Source organism: Excalfactoria chinensis, chromosome 14 (genome assembly GCF_039878825.1).
Source record: "Excalfactoria chinensis isolate bCotChi1 chromosome 14, bCotChi1.hap2, whole genome shotgun sequence".
Lineage (NCBI taxonomy): Eukaryota > Metazoa > Chordata > Aves > Galliformes > Phasianidae > Excalfactoria > Excalfactoria chinensis.
Window position 1 is genome coordinate 4,098,004 of NC_092838.1, and position 17,972 is coordinate 4,115,975.

General features: G+C 50.5%; 2 protein-coding genes across 5 annotated transcripts in view; both read left to right on the forward strand.

Moving 5' to 3' along the window:
• RBBP6 (RB binding protein 6, ubiquitin ligase) overlaps positions 1-3,357 on the forward strand; it is a 30,968-nt gene extending 27,611 nt beyond the window's left edge. For 3 of the 4 annotated variants that reach the window (XM_072348857.1, XM_072348859.1, XM_072348858.1), the window contains one exon: positions 751-3,357. In XM_072348857.1, the coding sequence (XP_072204958.1) occupies positions 751-2,854 (2,104 nt within the window). In that variant the 3' untranslated portion in view covers positions 2,855-3,357. The remainder of the gene's footprint in view (positions 1-750) is intronic. The other variant, XM_072348860.1, reaches the window with a different exon arrangement.
• Positions 3,358-7,911: 4,554 nt separating this feature from the next.
• TNRC6A (trinucleotide repeat containing adaptor 6A) overlaps positions 7,912-17,972 on the forward strand; it is a 60,195-nt gene continuing 50,134 nt past the window's right edge. Inside the window, exons 1-2 of the mRNA XM_072349703.1 lie at positions 7,912-8,124; positions 14,827-14,897. The gene's annotated coding sequence lies outside the window, so the exon portion shown is untranslated. The remainder of the gene's footprint in view (positions 8,125-14,826; positions 14,898-17,972) is intronic.

Here is a 17,972-nt window from a genome sequence, read left to right on the forward strand (position 1 = left end):
TCTGGGACTTTTTTCCCCTTCTAATAATTAGCCTTTTGAATACAGCTACATATTGAGTCTTTGTGGTGTCCTCTCCATGTCTTCCCTCAAATCCTGCTTAATACCAAAGGCAAAGATAACAGATGTGTCTGTATCATGCAGTATTTTGTATTTTTAAAATTGCAAGGTACTGTAAGTGATGTTTTTTTGCTAGTATGACATGAAATTATAATTTGCAGAAATAGCAACTTGGCTGCCTATACTGCCTTGAGCACATAATCGCTCCTTAATTGCTTGCTTGCTTGTTGAAATGAGAAGGTTTATCTAATTTATCTACCACAGATAGAAATAGGACATCAAGGAATTACCTGATCAGACAATTCCTGATCCAGTAGTAGAATCGTAGAATGGTTTGGGTTGGAATAATTCTTTAAGATCACCTAGTTCCAACTTCCCACCTATAGGCAGGGTCACCCCCCTCTAGACCAGGTTGCTCACAGCCCTATCCAGCCTGGTTCTGAATGCTTCAAGGGAGGAAGCATTGATGATCTTGTGTCTCTGTTAATTAAATGTGTAGTAGGAAGATACTAATTGGTTGCTCATAATCCTAGTCAACGGACTCATCCTTCATCTTGGCTGTGCCCTTAGTTGATCATCTTTTGAAATACTACTGGACTTCTACAAGTGAAACAGAAGTCATTTTATAAAATCCTGCGACAGCTGTGCTTGCATCTCTACCATTTTGTTAATTTGTGATATTTTTCTTCTTAGCACCAGTTCTACTGGAGGAAGCCCTGTTAGAAAGCCCGAAGAAAAGACGGATACAAAGCGGACTGTCATTAAGACAATGGAGGAGTATAATAATGACATAACTGCCCCTGCTGAAGATGTCATCATTATGATCCAGGTCCCTCAGTCAAAGTGGGATAAAGATGACTTTGAGTCTGAGGAGGAAGACATTAAATCTACCCAGCCATCTTCAAACATAGGAAAACCTGCTAGTGTTGTAAAAAATGTGAGTGCTAAGCCACCAAATCCCATAAAACACAATGAAAAAGAAACGGAGCCTTTGGAGAAAATACAGAAAACTACAAAAGAGGTGAGTTATGAAAGCTCTCAGCATGATGTAAAAGGTTCAAAGAGTTCATTGTTGAATGAAAAAGGGAAAGCCAAAGAGCGGGATCATTCTCTGTCAGATAAGGACACTTCTGAAAAGAGGAAGAGCAGTATTCAGCCAGAAAAAGAGCACTCGGAACGTGCAACTGAGCAAGGAAACGGAAAAAATATTTCTCAATCTTCCAAAGACAGCAGATCTTCAGAGAAACACGATACTGGCCGTGGATCCACTGCTAAGGATTTTACTCCTAATCGAGACAAAAAATCTGACCACGATAGCAACAGAGAGCATTCTAGTTCCAAGCGTAGAGATGAAAAAAGTGAATTAGCAAGGAGAAAAGACTCTCCTTCGCGAAACAGAGAATCTACATCAGGACAAAAAAGTAAGCCAAGAGATGAACGAGCAGAGCCCTCCAAAAAGGGTGCCGGAGATTCCAAAAGAAGCAGCTACAGCCCTTCACGTGACCGAAAGCAATCAGATCACAAAACTGCTCATGATTCCAAGCGTTCACTAGAGGAACACAAGCCCCTAGATAAAAATTCAAGTAAGGAGAAGGAAAAAGAAAAGGAGAGGGAAAAAGAGAAGGACAAAGAAAAAGAGAAGGAAAAGGAGAAGGACAAAGAAAAGGAGAGGGAGAGGGAGAAGGAAAAGGAAAGGGAGAGGGAGAAGGAAAAGGACAAAGAAAAGGAGAGGGAAAAAGACAAGGAGAAGGAAAAGGAGAGGGACAAAGAAAAGGAAAAAGAAAAGGAGAAGGAAAAGGAGAGAGAAAAAGACAAGGAGAGGGAAAAGGAAAGGGAGAGGGAGAAAGAAAAGGAGAGGGAGAAAGAGAAGGAGAGGGAGAAGGAAAAAGAGAGGGAGAGGGAGAAGGAAAAAGAAAAAGAGAAAGAAAGGGAAAAGGAGAGGGAAAGGGAGAGGGAGAAGGAAAAAGAAAAAGAAAGAGAAAAAGAAAAGGAAAAGGAAAAGGAGAGGGAAAAGGAGAAAGAAAAAGAAAAAGAGAAGGAAAAGGAGAAGGAAAAAGAAAAGGAGAAGGAAAAAGAAAAGGAAAAGGAGAGGGAAAAGGAAAAAGAGGGGGAAAAGGAGGAGGACAAAGACAAGTATGCATCTGAGATAAAGAGCAATAAAGAGAAAGAGCCAAGTTGCAATAAGCCATCTCCAATACAAGAATCACCAGATGCAAAAAATGAGAAAGAAAATATGACTGGACAGAATGATAAAACCAGTGTCAAGACTAAGCCTCAGGTAAGCAACCCCTCACGGCTCTCTTCCGATCCAACTCGAGAAACTGATGAGGCTGCATTTGTACCAGACTACAATGAAAGCGACAGCGAAAGTAATGTATCTGCAAAAGATGAGGAAACTGTAGGAAAAAACGCTAAAGAACAGAAAGAAAAAGCTGTTGACAAGGTTAAGGAGGATACAGCAGCACCTGCCACGGTGAGCCAGCCCGAAGCAAGCAGAAGTCAAAGCCAGAGCAGCCCCAGTGTTAGCCGCAGTCGTAGTCAAAGCCCCGCTGGGAGTCAGACCCGAAGTCACAGTAGCAGCGCCAGCTCAGGAGAGAGTCAAGACAGCAAGAAGAAGAAGAAGAAGAAAGAGAAAAAGAAGCACAAGAAACACAAAAAACACAAGAAGCATAAGAAACACGCTGAAAATGAGCCGGAATTGGAGAAAAGCCAAAAACACAAACACAAGAAGAAAAAATCAAAGAAGAGCAAAGATAAAGAGAAAGATGACCAAAAAGTTAAATCTGTCACCATATAGAATGACAGATAAGGAAAACAAAACAAAAACAAAAAAAAATAACAAAAAAAAAAAAAATTGACTTAATTCCTAAGTCATCTGTATTAAATTTTGTTAAAATGTAAACGAATTCAAACGTTGTAAATAATGACATGAAAGACCCTGTGCTGCACTTAAAATATTGCTGCTTGATTATTTGATTTTTACATCAGAGCTTTATAAAAAAACAGAAAAGTGAACATTTTGTACAGAATTGTGAGTTGTGACCATGTAACATGAAAGGTTTCGCTGGGGCGTCTTATTTTTCACCACCGTTAATTAGTTTGGGTGGAGTTTACTGTAACTGTGAAGATTTTCACATTTGACTTTATTATTATTATTATTTGTTGTTTGTTTTTTTTTTTAATTGCCTGGCAGAAGAAGCTGGTATCCGTTATAAAATATCAGCAGAATGATTTGCGGAATACATTACGGCCCTGTTATGTCACTTTTTGATTACAATAAAAGGTTTTCAGTAAACTTGATATTCGGTGTGATGAGATTTCGGAACGGCAGCAGTTAAAAGAGCATCCGATAGAAGCTGCTGGCTAAAGCGTATGGGAAGCTGTTGGTGTGTGCAGGTCTGCCAAGGCTGGCTGAAGCGGAGCTCTTTGAACAGATGCAATATGGTGAAGTGCTGCCAGGAGGTGCCCTTTGCTCACGTTGTTGTTTTTGTGTTTCAGAAGCTGTGCAGGCCCGCAGTACGGCTTCTGCTAACAGCCTGTACTGGTTTAGAACAGTGCTCTGGGTGAAGCTGCTACTTGTTTGTTCAGAAACTCTCTTGCTGTTTGGTGGCAAAAAATATGCACCTATGTTGTAAGAGATGCCGTAATCTGTCTGTCCTCTCACCAGGATGCCGCTCAGCAGCGTATTTGGTTTTGATACAGCTTTGTTTGATGGTTCACGTCTTCATACAGTGACTCAACGTGGCGCGTTGCCATGAAATGAGGTTCAGTGAATGAGTTTGGCAAGTCAAGGAAAGCCATTCAGGGCGGCATGGTTCTGCTTTAGACTGGCCTGACGTCCCAGTGATGGTTGAGTTTGGTGGTGAAAGCCCTCTGCTGTTGATGGGGTTTGCCCCAAAGGAATTTCAGGTGCTACAACTGCAGCAGCTTTTCAGGGCTTCCTGCTTTGTGGAGGTGGTACAAAAAGTGCCACGTGTACGAACTGTCACTAGGATATTTAGTAGTACAAAGACAGTAAAATCATTCTTCCTTTTGCTTTTCAGTCGAGTGACTCAGCTTAGATATGGAGCATCCTTCTGATGGTTAAAGCAGTAACAGACCAGAACTAGTACTTTGCACCTGTGCATGCCAAGGCACTCTTGGATGTTTTCTGCGCAAGGTGAAGCAGGTCTTCAGAGGAAGCCACTCAAATATTTACATTCCAGAAGAAAAATAAAGTCTCTATAGTCATTAAATGGGCTCATCTAGCATTTACTGTTTGTGGTCCAGCAAACTCATTTCCCCAAAGTAAACACCAGCCGTGTTGGATGTGAAGGCATTCGCAGAGCGTCCCTTTGCATCGTCTGGGCTCAGGACGAGCCCATTCGGAGCAGAGGGTGAGCACTGCTCAGTGCCTGGGAATGTGTTTTGGCCTGAAGGAATACAAACATAGACCTGAGTGATGAGCTGGGAGATGTTCGTATTCTTATTAACGTTCAAAATAATTAGTGAACTTACAAGTTCTGGAATGGCTCCATGAATACAGGCCAAATGCCATATTTGTATGTAACCTGCTGAGAAAGCTGCAGTCGATGCCCATCTTAACGCTCCGTTAAACTCTCCTGTTTGCAGAGCAATCTAGCAGCTTAGCCGATGGTTTTCCAGCCTGCCATGCATTTAATTGACTGTGCGTGGAATTTCCTATGATTACTTTTTTTCCCAAGCTTTGTTCTTCAGAGCCAAAGAGATGCACTCACACTCAGTCCTGAATGGGTGTTTGTTACTGCAGTCACGGTAAGAGCTTTTCAGCCTGGATTTCTGCAGCAGCGTGAAGGGGGGGTAAGCAGAAGTGTTCTCTGGGTCTGAGGGTAAATACATGTGGAATGTATGTGACTTATGGCGAAAAAGAGCTAAGACAGTTTTAGTCATGGGGCAGGAAAGCTTATTTACAGAGAAGAAACAAGCTTCCATTGGCTTCAGGCATGAGAATCTGATGTTATCATTGGCTAAACTTAATGTGGTCCTTCTTTGTCACCTACGGAAGAGGGGTCCTCACATCAGCCCCCCCTCAATGGAAGAGGGGTGCCAAGGGCTGGGGCAGGTGGATGGGGAATGCTGGGGTTTGTTAACGGAGCAGGAGAGAAAGCAAAGGCAGCCCAAGGTTGAAGGAGGTGACGCCTCTGATTGAGACTAATTAAAAGGAAGAGCTAATCAAGGCCTGGAGCTCTCAGGAATCCCACTGGGCGGGGGATAATGTGGGGTGAGCTGCTGCTGATGGAGCACGTTGCAGGGGAAGGAGGTTTCTCATTAACTGGGGTTGCTGAGGCAGAGGTGGAAATGGGGGGGGGGGGGGGGGTTGGGCTGGCAGGATCCAGAGCCTGCCCTGAGGTCACAGGGCAGTGAGACCCCTGGTGGTGTGGGCAAGGCTGGGAGGGCCCAGGAGCAGCAGCAAGATGTGGGACAGTGAGCCAAGCTGGGGCTGCATGCAACGATTGGAGCTCCACTACAGCCGTGGTGGGCTGATGAGCGCTCATCTGCTGAGCAGAGGCAGCCCTGTGAAACACCTGCAATGTCTGTAAGGCCCTGTTGTTTTTTTCCAAGACTGACACTGCAAACGGTTGTTGGGGTTGTTGTTGTCACTGTGCTGGGTGCAGGGGGCTGAGCCCCAGGTTTGGGTTCCTTGCCATGAATTCAAAGCCCTGATCCAGCACAGGCTCCTTCCATCCGTGTGTGTGTGTGTGTGTGTACACGTGGGCCTTGGCCTCCTTTTTGCACACACAGTGGTAGCAGCGAGTGGGGCTCCATGCCAACACCACCTCATTAAGATGAAGCATAAGCAGATTTGCCTTGTTTTTGGCTAATGGCAGCTGCAAACAATTGCACGTCGTGCTTGTTGATAAAGGTAAAGGTTGGTAAAGGTGAGGCTGTGCAAGAATAGTGAACGAGTGCCTGTCCTCGGGGCTGGCAGGACGGGCATCGCTTTGTTTTCAGCACTGCCACCAATGCGATACATTCTTGCAGGAGAATAGAGACATCCAAACTCACACCTGAAGGCTGCATTTTGCAGAGCAGCTTCTTTCATCTGCAGGCTGAGACCCAAAGCAAAGGCTCAGTGCGGATGAAGGCTCTCCTCCCAGAGCAGCACACTGAGCTCTGCACACACCTGAGCGCATCTCAGAAACACTCGGGCTATTTGAGGACATCCTTCCAAATGGGGGTGATTTGATGTTGTTTCATTACGATGCTGACGGAAGGAGAGGAGCTCTGAGACAAAAAGAGTGTCTGAGAAAATGAAGTTCTCGGTGTTGCTGCTGCGCTCCGCCTTGCTTTGAGGCTGGGATGGAAATGGGGACACATGGGTAGAACAGACGCTGTGCGGTTACGGTGATGTCCCATTGGCATCAGCGCTGCTCCCTGCACACCATGCTGGGATGGGGAGTCCCCTATAGGGCACACCAGGGGGGAACTCTGGCCCTGGGGGCAGCTCCTGTCCAGCTCCACAGAGGTGGATGAGCTGGATCTGGGTGCTGGGAGGAGCTCTGATGCCTCTGAGAACATTCAGGAGAGCTCCTGATTTTAATTGGGTTTCCTTAATTATCATTTACTTTGACTGAAGAAATTGTTGTGTTTAAATAAACACAGGGGTTTTCTTTTGCCAAAACGCTGTCACACAGGAGCTGCTTTCCCTTCAGGAGCCATCAAACGTGGGCTCCCTTCCAAACCTTGGGGCTGAGTGGTGCTGCACCCACAGCCGTGCTCCTTCCCTCCCTGCCCAGTTGGGCTGGAGGGTGCTTGGGGGCCAGGTGAGCCCCATACATCCATGGTGCAGAGGGAGAGCAGCCCCACAGCATCACTGTGCATACTGGGCTGTGTGGGGACCCCACGTTCCCATTGCCCAGACTCCTTATTTGGTATTTCTTTAATAATTAGCAGCAGATTTTGTACTTATGTTTGCAATTATCCGAATGCCTCTGGGACGTGTTCTGCCGGATAATTGAATCTCGTTGGTATGTGGCTGTGGAGATGCCGTCGGTGTGCACACAGTCAGTGTGTGCTGCTGCCTTTTGGGGTCATGCTCAGATAAATGAGGCTTTCTCCTATTAAAAAACGAATAGAAGCGAAGTGTTTTGCTCTGCTGTCTTCAGCAAAAGCTTTGCTAGTAGCCCATCCTGGGGAGGGAAATGCATTATTATCACTAATTAAGTAGATGTACATTTTAATTCTATGCAGTGGCTCTTTCCTGGGCTCCGGTGACCCTTCCATATGCAGCAGCAGCAGGAGAAGCAGGTGGGTTGAACCCAATTCATGTGTTCACTTCCCCCAAGGAAAAGCACTTCTATTCCTTATGTACCTGTGCTTCCTCTTGGGGCTCGGTGCTGGGGGCACTGCTGGGCATCCATGCCCCGGGGCGGTGGTGGCTGTACCTCTTGCCCACCTGCAGCTGCCATGTCTATGTAGCAGACCATGGCCCCTCGGTGGTGGGGAGCAGAGTGGTGGGTGCTCCTGGGCATGACGTGCCCTCTGCTCCAGCTCATCAGGGCCACTCAGAGCCTCTCCACCCATGACAGCACACACAGAGCCGTGATGCCAACAGGGCACGGTGCTGCTGCTGCAGGCTCCTGCCTGACCCACATCCACGGACCCAGTGCCAGCAGCCCCTCCGCGCCCCCACACCGCTCTGTGCTTCGCCCCAGCCACAAAGCAGTTAACATGTGTTGATCGCAGCGGCGTGCTCGGCTCCGTGCAGCTCTCACAGGCAGCGCGATCCTCCCCGGTCTCCAGGGATCTCGTGGCATTTTGCCCAGATGGCATCGGTCTGTGTCTCAAGGACATAACGCAGCGCCTTCGCAGCAGCGCCGCGGTGACAGATGAAGCCGGGGCGCTCCTTCATCTCCTCTGAGAGGGAAGAGAAGCTCCTCGACATGCCAGGGCTGCAGCCGGCCGCTCCCTTTCACCTCTGCGAATGAGGCAGTGCCCGGTGCCCACCCGGGTTGCAGCGCGTGGGGCAGCGCTGGCCGAGCACGAGGCCCCCCCCGTCCCCGTGGAGCAGCGGGCGCTCGGCCCTGTCCTCCCCCGCTGGCACTGCAGGTAGGTGTGGGACGGCGCTCGTCCATTGGGGCACTGCTGGTAGCGACACGTGGGCTGGAAATGCCGCTCCCTGGGATGGCTGCTGCCCGCATCGTGGGGCCTCGCAGCCTCATGGGGAGCCCACGCGTGGTCTCGGTGGTTGCCAGCACAAGGGATGGCACAATGGTCTGGGGACGACCTGTGGAATTCATGTAGCATGCGTGCGGTGGCCGTGCTGGCACCGTGGGCACGAGATTGGTGGTGCCCTTCATCAGCTGTATTTAATTGGTGCATTCTGTTTCCTTGAACGCTCCGTAGTGATGGGGCTGGCCCTGCTGCTGTTGTGCACGTGGGGATGAGTGGCTCAGGGGGGCTGAGGCCACAGTGGGGTCTGTGCCATGAGCCTGTCAGGGGTGACATGGGACCTCCCGGAGGGATCCACCATGCGATGGCGGGTGACAACATCCTGCGTTGCCATGGGATGGGGGGCAGCGGGATGTGGGGCTTCCAGGACCTCCCCCAAACCCTCTGCTTTGTCCCCAGAGCCCCTCGTTTCCCTGCTCTGTGTGTAGCTCATTTCATGCCAAATGGAAATGGGGTTTGTTTTTCCTTTTTTCCCCCCTTTGCTCCTGCATGTGGCCAATGGAGTGTTTCCTCGCCGTGTTTCATTATAGCCCGCGCCGCTCAGACACCGCTCCCAGCGCTGCCGTGTGCCGGGAATGCCAATGAGCCCACACTGCCACCGCAAAGCCTGTTTGTCCTGAATGCGGAATAATTAATGGTTTGGGAGAACCGAGCGAATTACATTGGAGCTGTTGCCCAATTAGTTAAACTAATTGAGAAGCGGGGGCAGCTACCAGAGACCCTGCAGCATCACGGTGCTCCAACTCCGCTGCAGGAATGGGGCCGTCCCCATGCATCCCCATAGAGCTCAGCGTTCTCTTTCAGATGTTCTGCTCCGTTTTCTATCTGTTCCTACACAGACCTGTGTGTGTGTGTACGTCGGGTGCTCGTGGAGATGGAGGGATGGGAGCACGGTGCGGCACCATCGCTGCTCTGCGGGCGCTGTGGGGCCGGGCACTCACAGAGCTGCTCTTCCCCCATATGCGCTGTGACAGATTACAGCTTGATAGAGCCACAAACACCGAAGAGCAACAGAGGCGTCAATTTAGTTATTAACAAAGGGCAGCATTCAAATGGAGCTGGCGCAGCTCCAAGTCGCCGAGCTCATGAGCATTTATTAAATATTCATCGAAATCTTGGCATTTCGCTCCCCTTTTCCCCCCCCCCCCTTCCAGAAATGAGTTGGTTCTAAAGGTTAGGAGCCTGCTTCAAAAAAAATTAATTATTTCGTTAGCTCGCTGTAAATTAGATCTTTACAATGAAGTTTCGGAGGGTCGGTGCGTGATGGGGTCACGGTGGCACTTTGGGGCAGGTTGGCTCATCGCGCTCACCCTGACCCTGCCACGTGGCGGCGCGTGGCCCCAAATGCTCCATGAAACGAATGAAAGAAAAGAAAGAAAAAAAAACTTAAATTCAAAAACACCAGCAGGTCTGTCTGCTTCCTTCACCTGCCCCTTTGTCTCCGAGCCGTACCTGCAGCACACAGAGCTCCGTGTCACCGCCACGCTGCAAGACTCTGCCTTCTGGTTTGGCACCGCAGCTCCCCGTTTGGTGAGTGCACCGCTGCTGCCAGCAAGTAATTGGCGCAACAATCCCACCACCGCTCATTAGCATGCAGGGTGCGTGTGGGAGATTCGATGCGTGCAGCCTTGGCACGGGGCTGCTGGGTGTGGGAGTGTGGCGGGGTGCTGCAGGTTGTGGGGTGCTGCAGGTTGTGGGGTGCTGCAGGTTGTGGGGTGCTGCAGGTTGTGGGGTGCTGCAGGTTGTGGGGTGCTGCAGGTTGTGGGGTGCTGCTGCTCATGCGGAGCCATGCACCAAGGGCTGTTGCTCAGTGTCTCTTCCCCCCGCCAGCTCCCTGCTGTGCTCCTATGGCTGCATCCCTGCAGCCGTTGCGATGCTCCCAATGCTCCAGGCTTGGTGGGACGCCTGCAGCTACCGTAGCTCATTGCCTTGATGCTGGGATTAGTTCTTTTTCTTCCCCATCCGTAAGCATTCGGTACAAGTGTTTGGAGTCCATGCTGTGCCATGGTGCTGAGTCCAGGCAGCAGCCCAGCAGCCATACGGCTCTGCCGTGCCCTTGTGTCCCACCTGCCCCTTGCCATGCTCACAGCACGCAAACAACCACACAACCCTGAGGGCAGACAGGGCCATGGGCTCAGCCCCAGCCTGGAAGGGGCTGCAGAGGCCCAACAGGGTGGCAGGCGCTGTCCATTAGGATGCAGGTCCATCGCCATCTCCCTGGAGACCATGGGAACGGAGGGCACGCAGAGCCGGTGCCTGGCAGCCACGCTGGGAAGGGGCAGCTGTGCATCGGCTCTGAGAGCGCCGATGAATTACTGCCCCTGTTCAGGCAGGAGCCTTTGTTCCCCGTGCATTGTCAGCAGAGAAATTGGAGAGAAAAGTAAAATTAATCAGGCTCAGCTCGAGATATGGGGAGACAATGAGCTGAGTGCGTACCAGCAGATAGCGCCGCGCGGAGCATCCGCTCCGTTTTAAGCATTAGTAGCAATTTTTTTTCTGTCCTTGAACTAATTATCTACAAAAGCTCCTTTGAGCTGACGCCGGGTATGAATTGCTGTGCTGGTGCTGCATTGTGACGGCGGTGATCCCGTATTTAATACGCGGGGCATTCCTGGGTAATGGCTGGCCCCTTTGTGCCGCTGAAGGAAGCCATATGTTTCAGAGGCATCTCACAGCAACAACAAAACGGGGGTTTCTGTGGCTGCTGAATGTGGCTGCCAATCATCCACATCCCGCTGCCGGTGCTGTGTGGGTCACTGCGGGTCTGTGTTAGAGGAGGGACGTGCTGGCTTGGCACTGAACTCAGCACACTGCTGAAGTGCACCAAGGGAGCTGCTTTTCCTCCTCACTGCAGCTCCCTGTCCATCACAGAGAGACGAGTTCTGCCCCAGTTCCGAGGTTCAGCTTGGGCACAGTGTGCAGGGTTTTCTCTGTGGGTTTTTCCTTCCTTTTTCCTTGTACAGATTCGCTCCCAGCCATCTTTTGCAACCAGATTAAAACCTGTGGGCCTGTAACTTCCCAGGGCGTAGCACTGCAATTGGTAGGAATGGGTTTCAATCCCTGTGGCCAAAGCCCATCCTGTCCCGTGGTGCTGAGCCCCAGCAGTGTGTTCAGTCCTGCTCCTCCCCTCCCAGCACAGGGCAAGACCTGTTCCCATCTGCTCCCTTTGCTCTCTGGGTTCCCCATCTGACAGTCAGCACAAAGCACAGCTCCATTTTGATTTAGTAAGTACCTGAAAATGTCATCAAAGACGTGATAATAAAATATCAGATGCAGGGAAATGACTAGCCAAAAGGCATTTAAAAAAGAAAAGAGTGTCTGTGTAGTAGATTAAGACAGCCATTCCCATCCCGTGTACGGTCTCACCACCTGTCCATTGCCTACATTTGATGCTTTATCATTCCAAAGGCTCAGCTCGCCCAGCACACATCCTCAGTTCATGCACTGCTACTTACAGGGCACACAGAGATGCTGATGGCAACAGCTACAGCTGAGTTCTGATGCTCAGAAATCTCTCAGCAAATTAAAACCTAGCCCCACACCCAAAGCAATAAGGACAGAGCCAGCTCAGCAGCACAGGGATGGATGTGTTAATGTTTTAATAGGCTGATTACCTCATAAATAATTTGCTCAGTTCTAGAGTAATTGACCCGGTCACAGAGGTAATAAAGGGCTTTCCCTTGGGTTCTTGTTCAAAGGCTCAGCAAACCCTTTCCAAGGGAGCCCTAAGTGCCTTTTAACAATATGTGTTTTATATGGTCACAGTCTGGTACCCTGCTAATTCAGCAGTCACTGCAAACACCATCAGTTCAGCTCCATGGACAATTCAATTAAATTAAAAATAATAATAATAAAATAAAGAAGAAGAAGGGGAACCAACAGCACCTCCAGCCCCAGGAGCTCTGTGCTGCTGTGCATGGGCACTGCCCTCCTGCAGCTCCACTGTGCAGCCCCTCGGCTGTGCCCATGTCCCCCACTGCTCCTGGCACTGGGCTATGGCTGTGGGTCACTGTCCTGCAGCAGGAGCGGGCAGAGCTCAGGGCACAGCTCCAAGCTCTGACTCACTCACCCATCCCATTCATTTCAATATGCCAAGGCTGTGCCCGTTGCTCTGGGCTCTTGTGTGCTGGGGATTCCTGCTATGTGCTGTGGGTTCCTCTTAATTACTCTTTTCCTCCCCTCTGATGGGTTTTCCCCTTGTGTGCTGGGTATTCCTGGGGTGTACTGCACATCCCTGATCCATTTATGCTGTTCTTCCTGCATCCCAGCTATTCCCATTGCACACTGTGCCCTTCTCCTTGCTGGCACTGGGAGCTGCAGAGCCAGGCTGTGGCCCAAACCGTCAGACCCAAATATAGCAGTGATGGAAAGTAAATTCAATTTCCTTGCCCTTATTTTTGTAAATTAGTGTAACCGTCAGCTACAGAATAAATGACACCTAATTACTGATGGGGCAGCTCGTGCAGAAGCACGGAGCTGGGAGGCGATCATAGCAAAGCACTGTCAGTGATGGGAAATGAGCACGATGCCGGCTGTAGGGAGCTGTAATTACGGAGGACTGACACACTGTGAGCTGTTTATGGTAATGAAGCGGTGCATCAAATCAAATTAACCTTAGTTATTTGGCACAGAACGCACTGAGGACTTCTCTCAGTCGATGCCGAACCCAAACCCAGAGCGGTCGCCCTTTGGACCCACAGAGTCAGAAATCTGCTGAAGGTGGAGGCAGTGGCTCTCATTTAGGATGTGTGCATGGCTGTGTGCAAGGTCCTGGGATGCAGGGCCGGGCAGGTTGCAGTGCCCCGTGCCCCGTGGGCATCACTGTGACCCCATGTCACCATGCACTAGGCAGAGCTGGAGCAGGTCAGCTGGAGGAACGCCCACATCAGGATCCCTTCCCCCTGACAGGTGAGTTACGTTTTGGATTAACCCAAATGCTTCATTAAAGATTAACGAGCTTTTAGCAAGGTCCCCCCCGCTGCAGGCTGTGCTGCATGGGGAGCAGGAGCAGGCACCGGGAGCATGTGAGCGCGGGGTGCAGCTCATCGCTGTGCACGCCGATGGGCTGGATGAGGAGGGAGGGACTCTGCTGGAATGGCCGTGTCCCAGCAGCGCCTGCAGTTTGCCACGGACCCCTTTTGCTGCTACGAGCCCCGTTGGACTGTTTGGCATCGGGAAGGATTTGCTTTACGCACCCCTGCCTGCATCGGGCCTCGGGGGGGAGCCAAGCCCCTCCTCCAGGAAAAGGAATCCTGTGCAGAACTTCCCATTGGTTGGCAAATGTGAACCGCTTCTGCATTGAAAACGAGTTCGTTCCTCTGCTTAACTCAGAGCTGAAAAACCCGCCGCCGAATTGACCCTGAGCTGAATTTTTGAGTCTCTCTGTGTTTATCTGGTTGGGTTTAGTTGGGACAGCAGGAGCCACACAGCCTGCTGCCTTTGAGCCCTGCTTCGTGGTGCAGGCTGTGGGGCTTTTTGCTTATGGGTACGTTTTCTTCTTTCCATCACTTGCTGCCAAGTCCCAGCAGTTAATCTCTATTGTATGGGGAAATTAAGAGGGGAGATTTTCTCTAATCCCTTTTAAATGGCCTCCAAATGAGGGCTCAAGCAAAGATGACGAACGACAGACCTGATGAAACTAATTTGGAAGGTGGAGCTCTGACAGGAGCCCTCCAAGCTCAGGTGTAGCCCCGGGGATGCTTCACTGCCATCCACGCTGAGCATCTTCTTTGCCGTGTCATCTGAATCAAGCAAGTTCATTGCTTTGCGGTTGTGGTTTGACCAGAAGATTTCCTTCTTCATTGCAAACATTTTTGTCTGTTTGTCTGCAAACCTTTCACTTTGCACTGCCAGATACATCCCCACTAATGGGATATTAAACCCCAGTTTGTTAGCAGCCAGCTCTGCACCTCCCATACCTCTCACCAAAGCTCTCCCTCTGAACGTGCCTTCGGCTTCCCAGAACTGATAACATGAAAATACCCAAAGTATAGAGATACGCTGACAAGCTCAGAGTGTCCCATTCCTTCCTAGCAGTGCTAGCAGTGATTAATGTGACACCCATTCTGTCCATCTCTGTTTTGTTTAATTATCACAGTTGCATTGTTTGTGTCTCCAGAGACCCGATCTGGTGGGATTGCCCTGATGGATTATGTATGAAATCCAGGTCAGCGCGTCCAAGTATTACTGCCTCATAATTTGCTGCGCCGCAGAGGCCAATAGAGATGCCTTGTATTATTAATTATACCAATATATTTTCATGAGTAATGTGATTAATTAGGCTGTGTATATTACAGTTCCAGGTCTGTTCTGTCGAGTGTTTGTTCTCAGATGGAGGTGGCTGGATCAGAGCAAGCGGCAAAATCTGCTCTGGGCAGAACTACCCAGTGCCAGGCAGGATGCACAGCCCCAGCAGCACAGCAGCCCTGGGGCCATGGGCAGTGCCATGGTGGTGGTGCCATGGTGGTGGTACCAACACTGAGTTGGCACCGAGCTGCACCACAGACACAGCTTTCAGGCTCCAGGCTCTGTTCCTAGTGTGGCACAGCTGAACTTCTCCCATCTCTTGTTTCCATATAGGTCCAAGAAGAGTCACCATTTAAGTGCCAAGAAAAGGCCTTCCACTCTCTGGTACAAGAAGAATTCGAACAGTAAGGCAGCATTTTTTCTTTCTGTGCAGTTGCTGCTGGGTTGCATTTTACTCTGGCCATTTCTTTCCTTCTTGCTGTGTGTTTGATCACAGGGGTCTGTTTCTTTGCTTTTTGACATAGCTCCGCTCTGGCAGGCACATAAACAGTTGTATCTGGGATGGGTATCGTCCTGTCTGCTTGTTTTGAATTCCTTCCAGCAGGAAGGCTTCATGCCCTCGAGTTGCAGTTTTCCCACCCAGCTGCCCCACAGAGAACTCATCCCTGTCTCTGGGACCTCTCCTTGGCACCAAGGGAGTTAACCCAGCGGGCAGTGCTGCACTGTGCTGGTGCAATGCGGGCACCTGCCCTGTGTTGGAGCACTATGCATGGGGCATGGCAGGGAGACCATCCCCAGCCACCCCCTAGCTCTGCCCAGAGGGAATCCTTCCTGGGATAACCTGAACGGCACTGAGCCGGTCTGCAGCCGAGAGCCAGGGAGGAGCCTCTTTGATTCTGCATTTAGCTCCCAGGATTCACCCCTCCTCTAGGACAAACCCATTGTTGCAAACGCCTTTAGAAACTCCGGTCACAGACAAAATTAAATCAGAAAATGAACTATTACTCAAAGTGACTCGGAGTTGCCCGAGATTTATACGCTTTGGGCAGCTTGAGCTCCATTTGCCGGATACCTCGGAAGCTTCACCACTTGCACACCGTGACCGTCTGCAATTTCACACCGCTATAAGCTCGCTCTCATTGAGATTGGGGAGATGAAAAATGTCTTCATTAAGGGAAGTCACAGGTCCCCGATTGGCTGCTAAGTATGTATGTGGGGTGAAGGGTGCGGGGCTGCGGGTAGCATTGTGGTGACTGAGCTCCTGTGAGAGCCTGGTGGGAGAAACTCCAGATGAAGGATTTAGCTGTGGTCTTTTGGCTGCTTGGACTGTCTCGAGATGGTGGATGTGGCTCTTGCTTCAGGGCAGCGTGGGGCTGTGCACCCCGGGGCAGGCTGTGAAGTTGCATGCCTCCACCCGTGTGGTGCTGCAGGTCCTCGCACTGCTGCCTTTTGCTGCCTACTTTGCTCCTTTGACTGCAAACCTTGTGGCATTCACATTGCCATGTTTCCTCCTGCCCCCCTGCCCCAGGATTTGTGGAGCTGTTCCAGAGGGAGCTCTCACTGTGTTCCTTCCTGGTGGTACCTCCTGGGGAGTGGCTGTGCACAGACACCCCTACATGCACAGGTGCGTTGTGCTCTATCAGTTCACTCCATTACATGTTCCTTGTGCTCCTAACAGTGAACATGCCCTGGTCACCTCCCCGAGTCATCGCCTGCATCCCGAGCAAGTCCTGCACGCTGCAGACAGAGCCGTGGGAGCGGCTGCTGCTTCCCGCTGCTCCTGTTTCCCCAGCACACCTCTGGGGGTGTCCACCCCATAATGATCTTTGATTCCCACATTTGTGTTTTTACTCCAGGAATCATGCACTGAACCTGGAGCGAAGTCAAGCACGGAGCCTCCTCCCAGCTCATCCAGCAACACGTTCACAAAAGGCCCTGTTATTATCCCCACATCCACACTCTCTAACCCTGTAATTAGATGCTTAGGCTATGATTGCCCCATTGTCCGCTGGATGGGTTTAATCATTCTTTCCTTCTACAGTGGCAATTTTGTCCCAATTAATTATTTCAGTTTGAACAGCAATAGCTGGTTGAGTTTAGAGAGAAATTAAAAGGGGAGAGTAGAATAATGAAGAGCGAGGTAACAAGGGAAAGGCTGCAGACAGGGCTGCTGCTCCAAGGGCTGCTCCTCCGAGGGCCAGAGCACCTCCTTGCCTGTGCATGGCAGCAGGGCTGTGTGTTCATCCTCAGGCCCAGCAGAAGGTGCTCCTGCTGGTGCAGTGGTGGTGGCTCCAAGGTGAGTGGCAGTGCAGGCAGAGCAAGAAGATGAGGGCAGCACCACAGGTTAGGGTCAGCCTATGGCTATTGGTGGCAGATCCCAGACAGACTGAGGCAGTGCCCTGAGGTCTGGGCTGTGCTCCCTGCCCACCCATCCTGTGTCCAAACCCTCCCATTCACTCTTGGCCCCACACTGTGACAGAGCCCTGCAGCTCCCCAGCACTGCAGCGTGTGTTTTGGTGGCTCTCAGCAGGATGCATGCAGCTCTCCCATTGATTTGGGATGCAATTGAATTGGGTTAAAAAATAAGAAGAAGAAGAAATGTTAAGGTTATATAAGGGAAGGGGGGAAAAAAATTCATGCCTTTCAGGAGTTACAAAAAATGCTGCCTGTGCAATTCATGTATAATTCAATGAATTCCAGAGTAGTTTGAATATTTAAATTATGCATGATCAAAGCAATAAAGAAATCTGCATTTTCTCACTCCGAGCCCCCAGACATAATGCTCCTGAGCAGCCCCTCCCCAAAAGGCAGCTCCTCCTCGCCTCCATTGTGCCTCGTTGCAGCAAAGAAATTGAGTTTGTCTGGAAAAATGCAGCTCTGAGTGCAGCCATGCAGAGGTGGGCAGGTGGGGGCAGCCCAGCAGCATCCCAACCTCACCTCATCTCCGTGTTGTGACACCCAGGTGCAGGGGGGGTGGTCCGGGCTGTGGCTGGGGCTGCAGCTTCCTAGCAAACTGTGTGGGGAAAAAAGCAGAAGGGGGAGAAAACAGACAGAATGCTGCCTCTGTCCCTCCCTCTGGTTCCTGTCCTGTAAATCGTCATTGGTTATCTGTAATTTAATGATCTATTCCCAAGAGAAAATTAGTCGTCAATTTACAAAAATAAAAATCTCCTGTTCATTTAAGCATAATGGTGGGAGAGCAGTGTGAGCGCTGCAGCCACCCTCAGCCTCTGCTCTTCCCTCTGCTCAGCCCTGCAGAGGACAATTACAAGGCAGAATCTTAGTAATACGCTGAGGTCCATTTGAAATCTCCCAGCAAAGACTGCAGAGAGGTTCCTGGGGGCATGAAAAGCAATTTCCTCCTGGAACAGGAGGTGGTTCCGAGCTGGCACATGGCTCAGCTGAATGAAGGCGCTGAGACCTGGAGAGCAGGAATGGGTCCTGGGTTGGGGATGGCAGCGGGCACACCACAATGATGT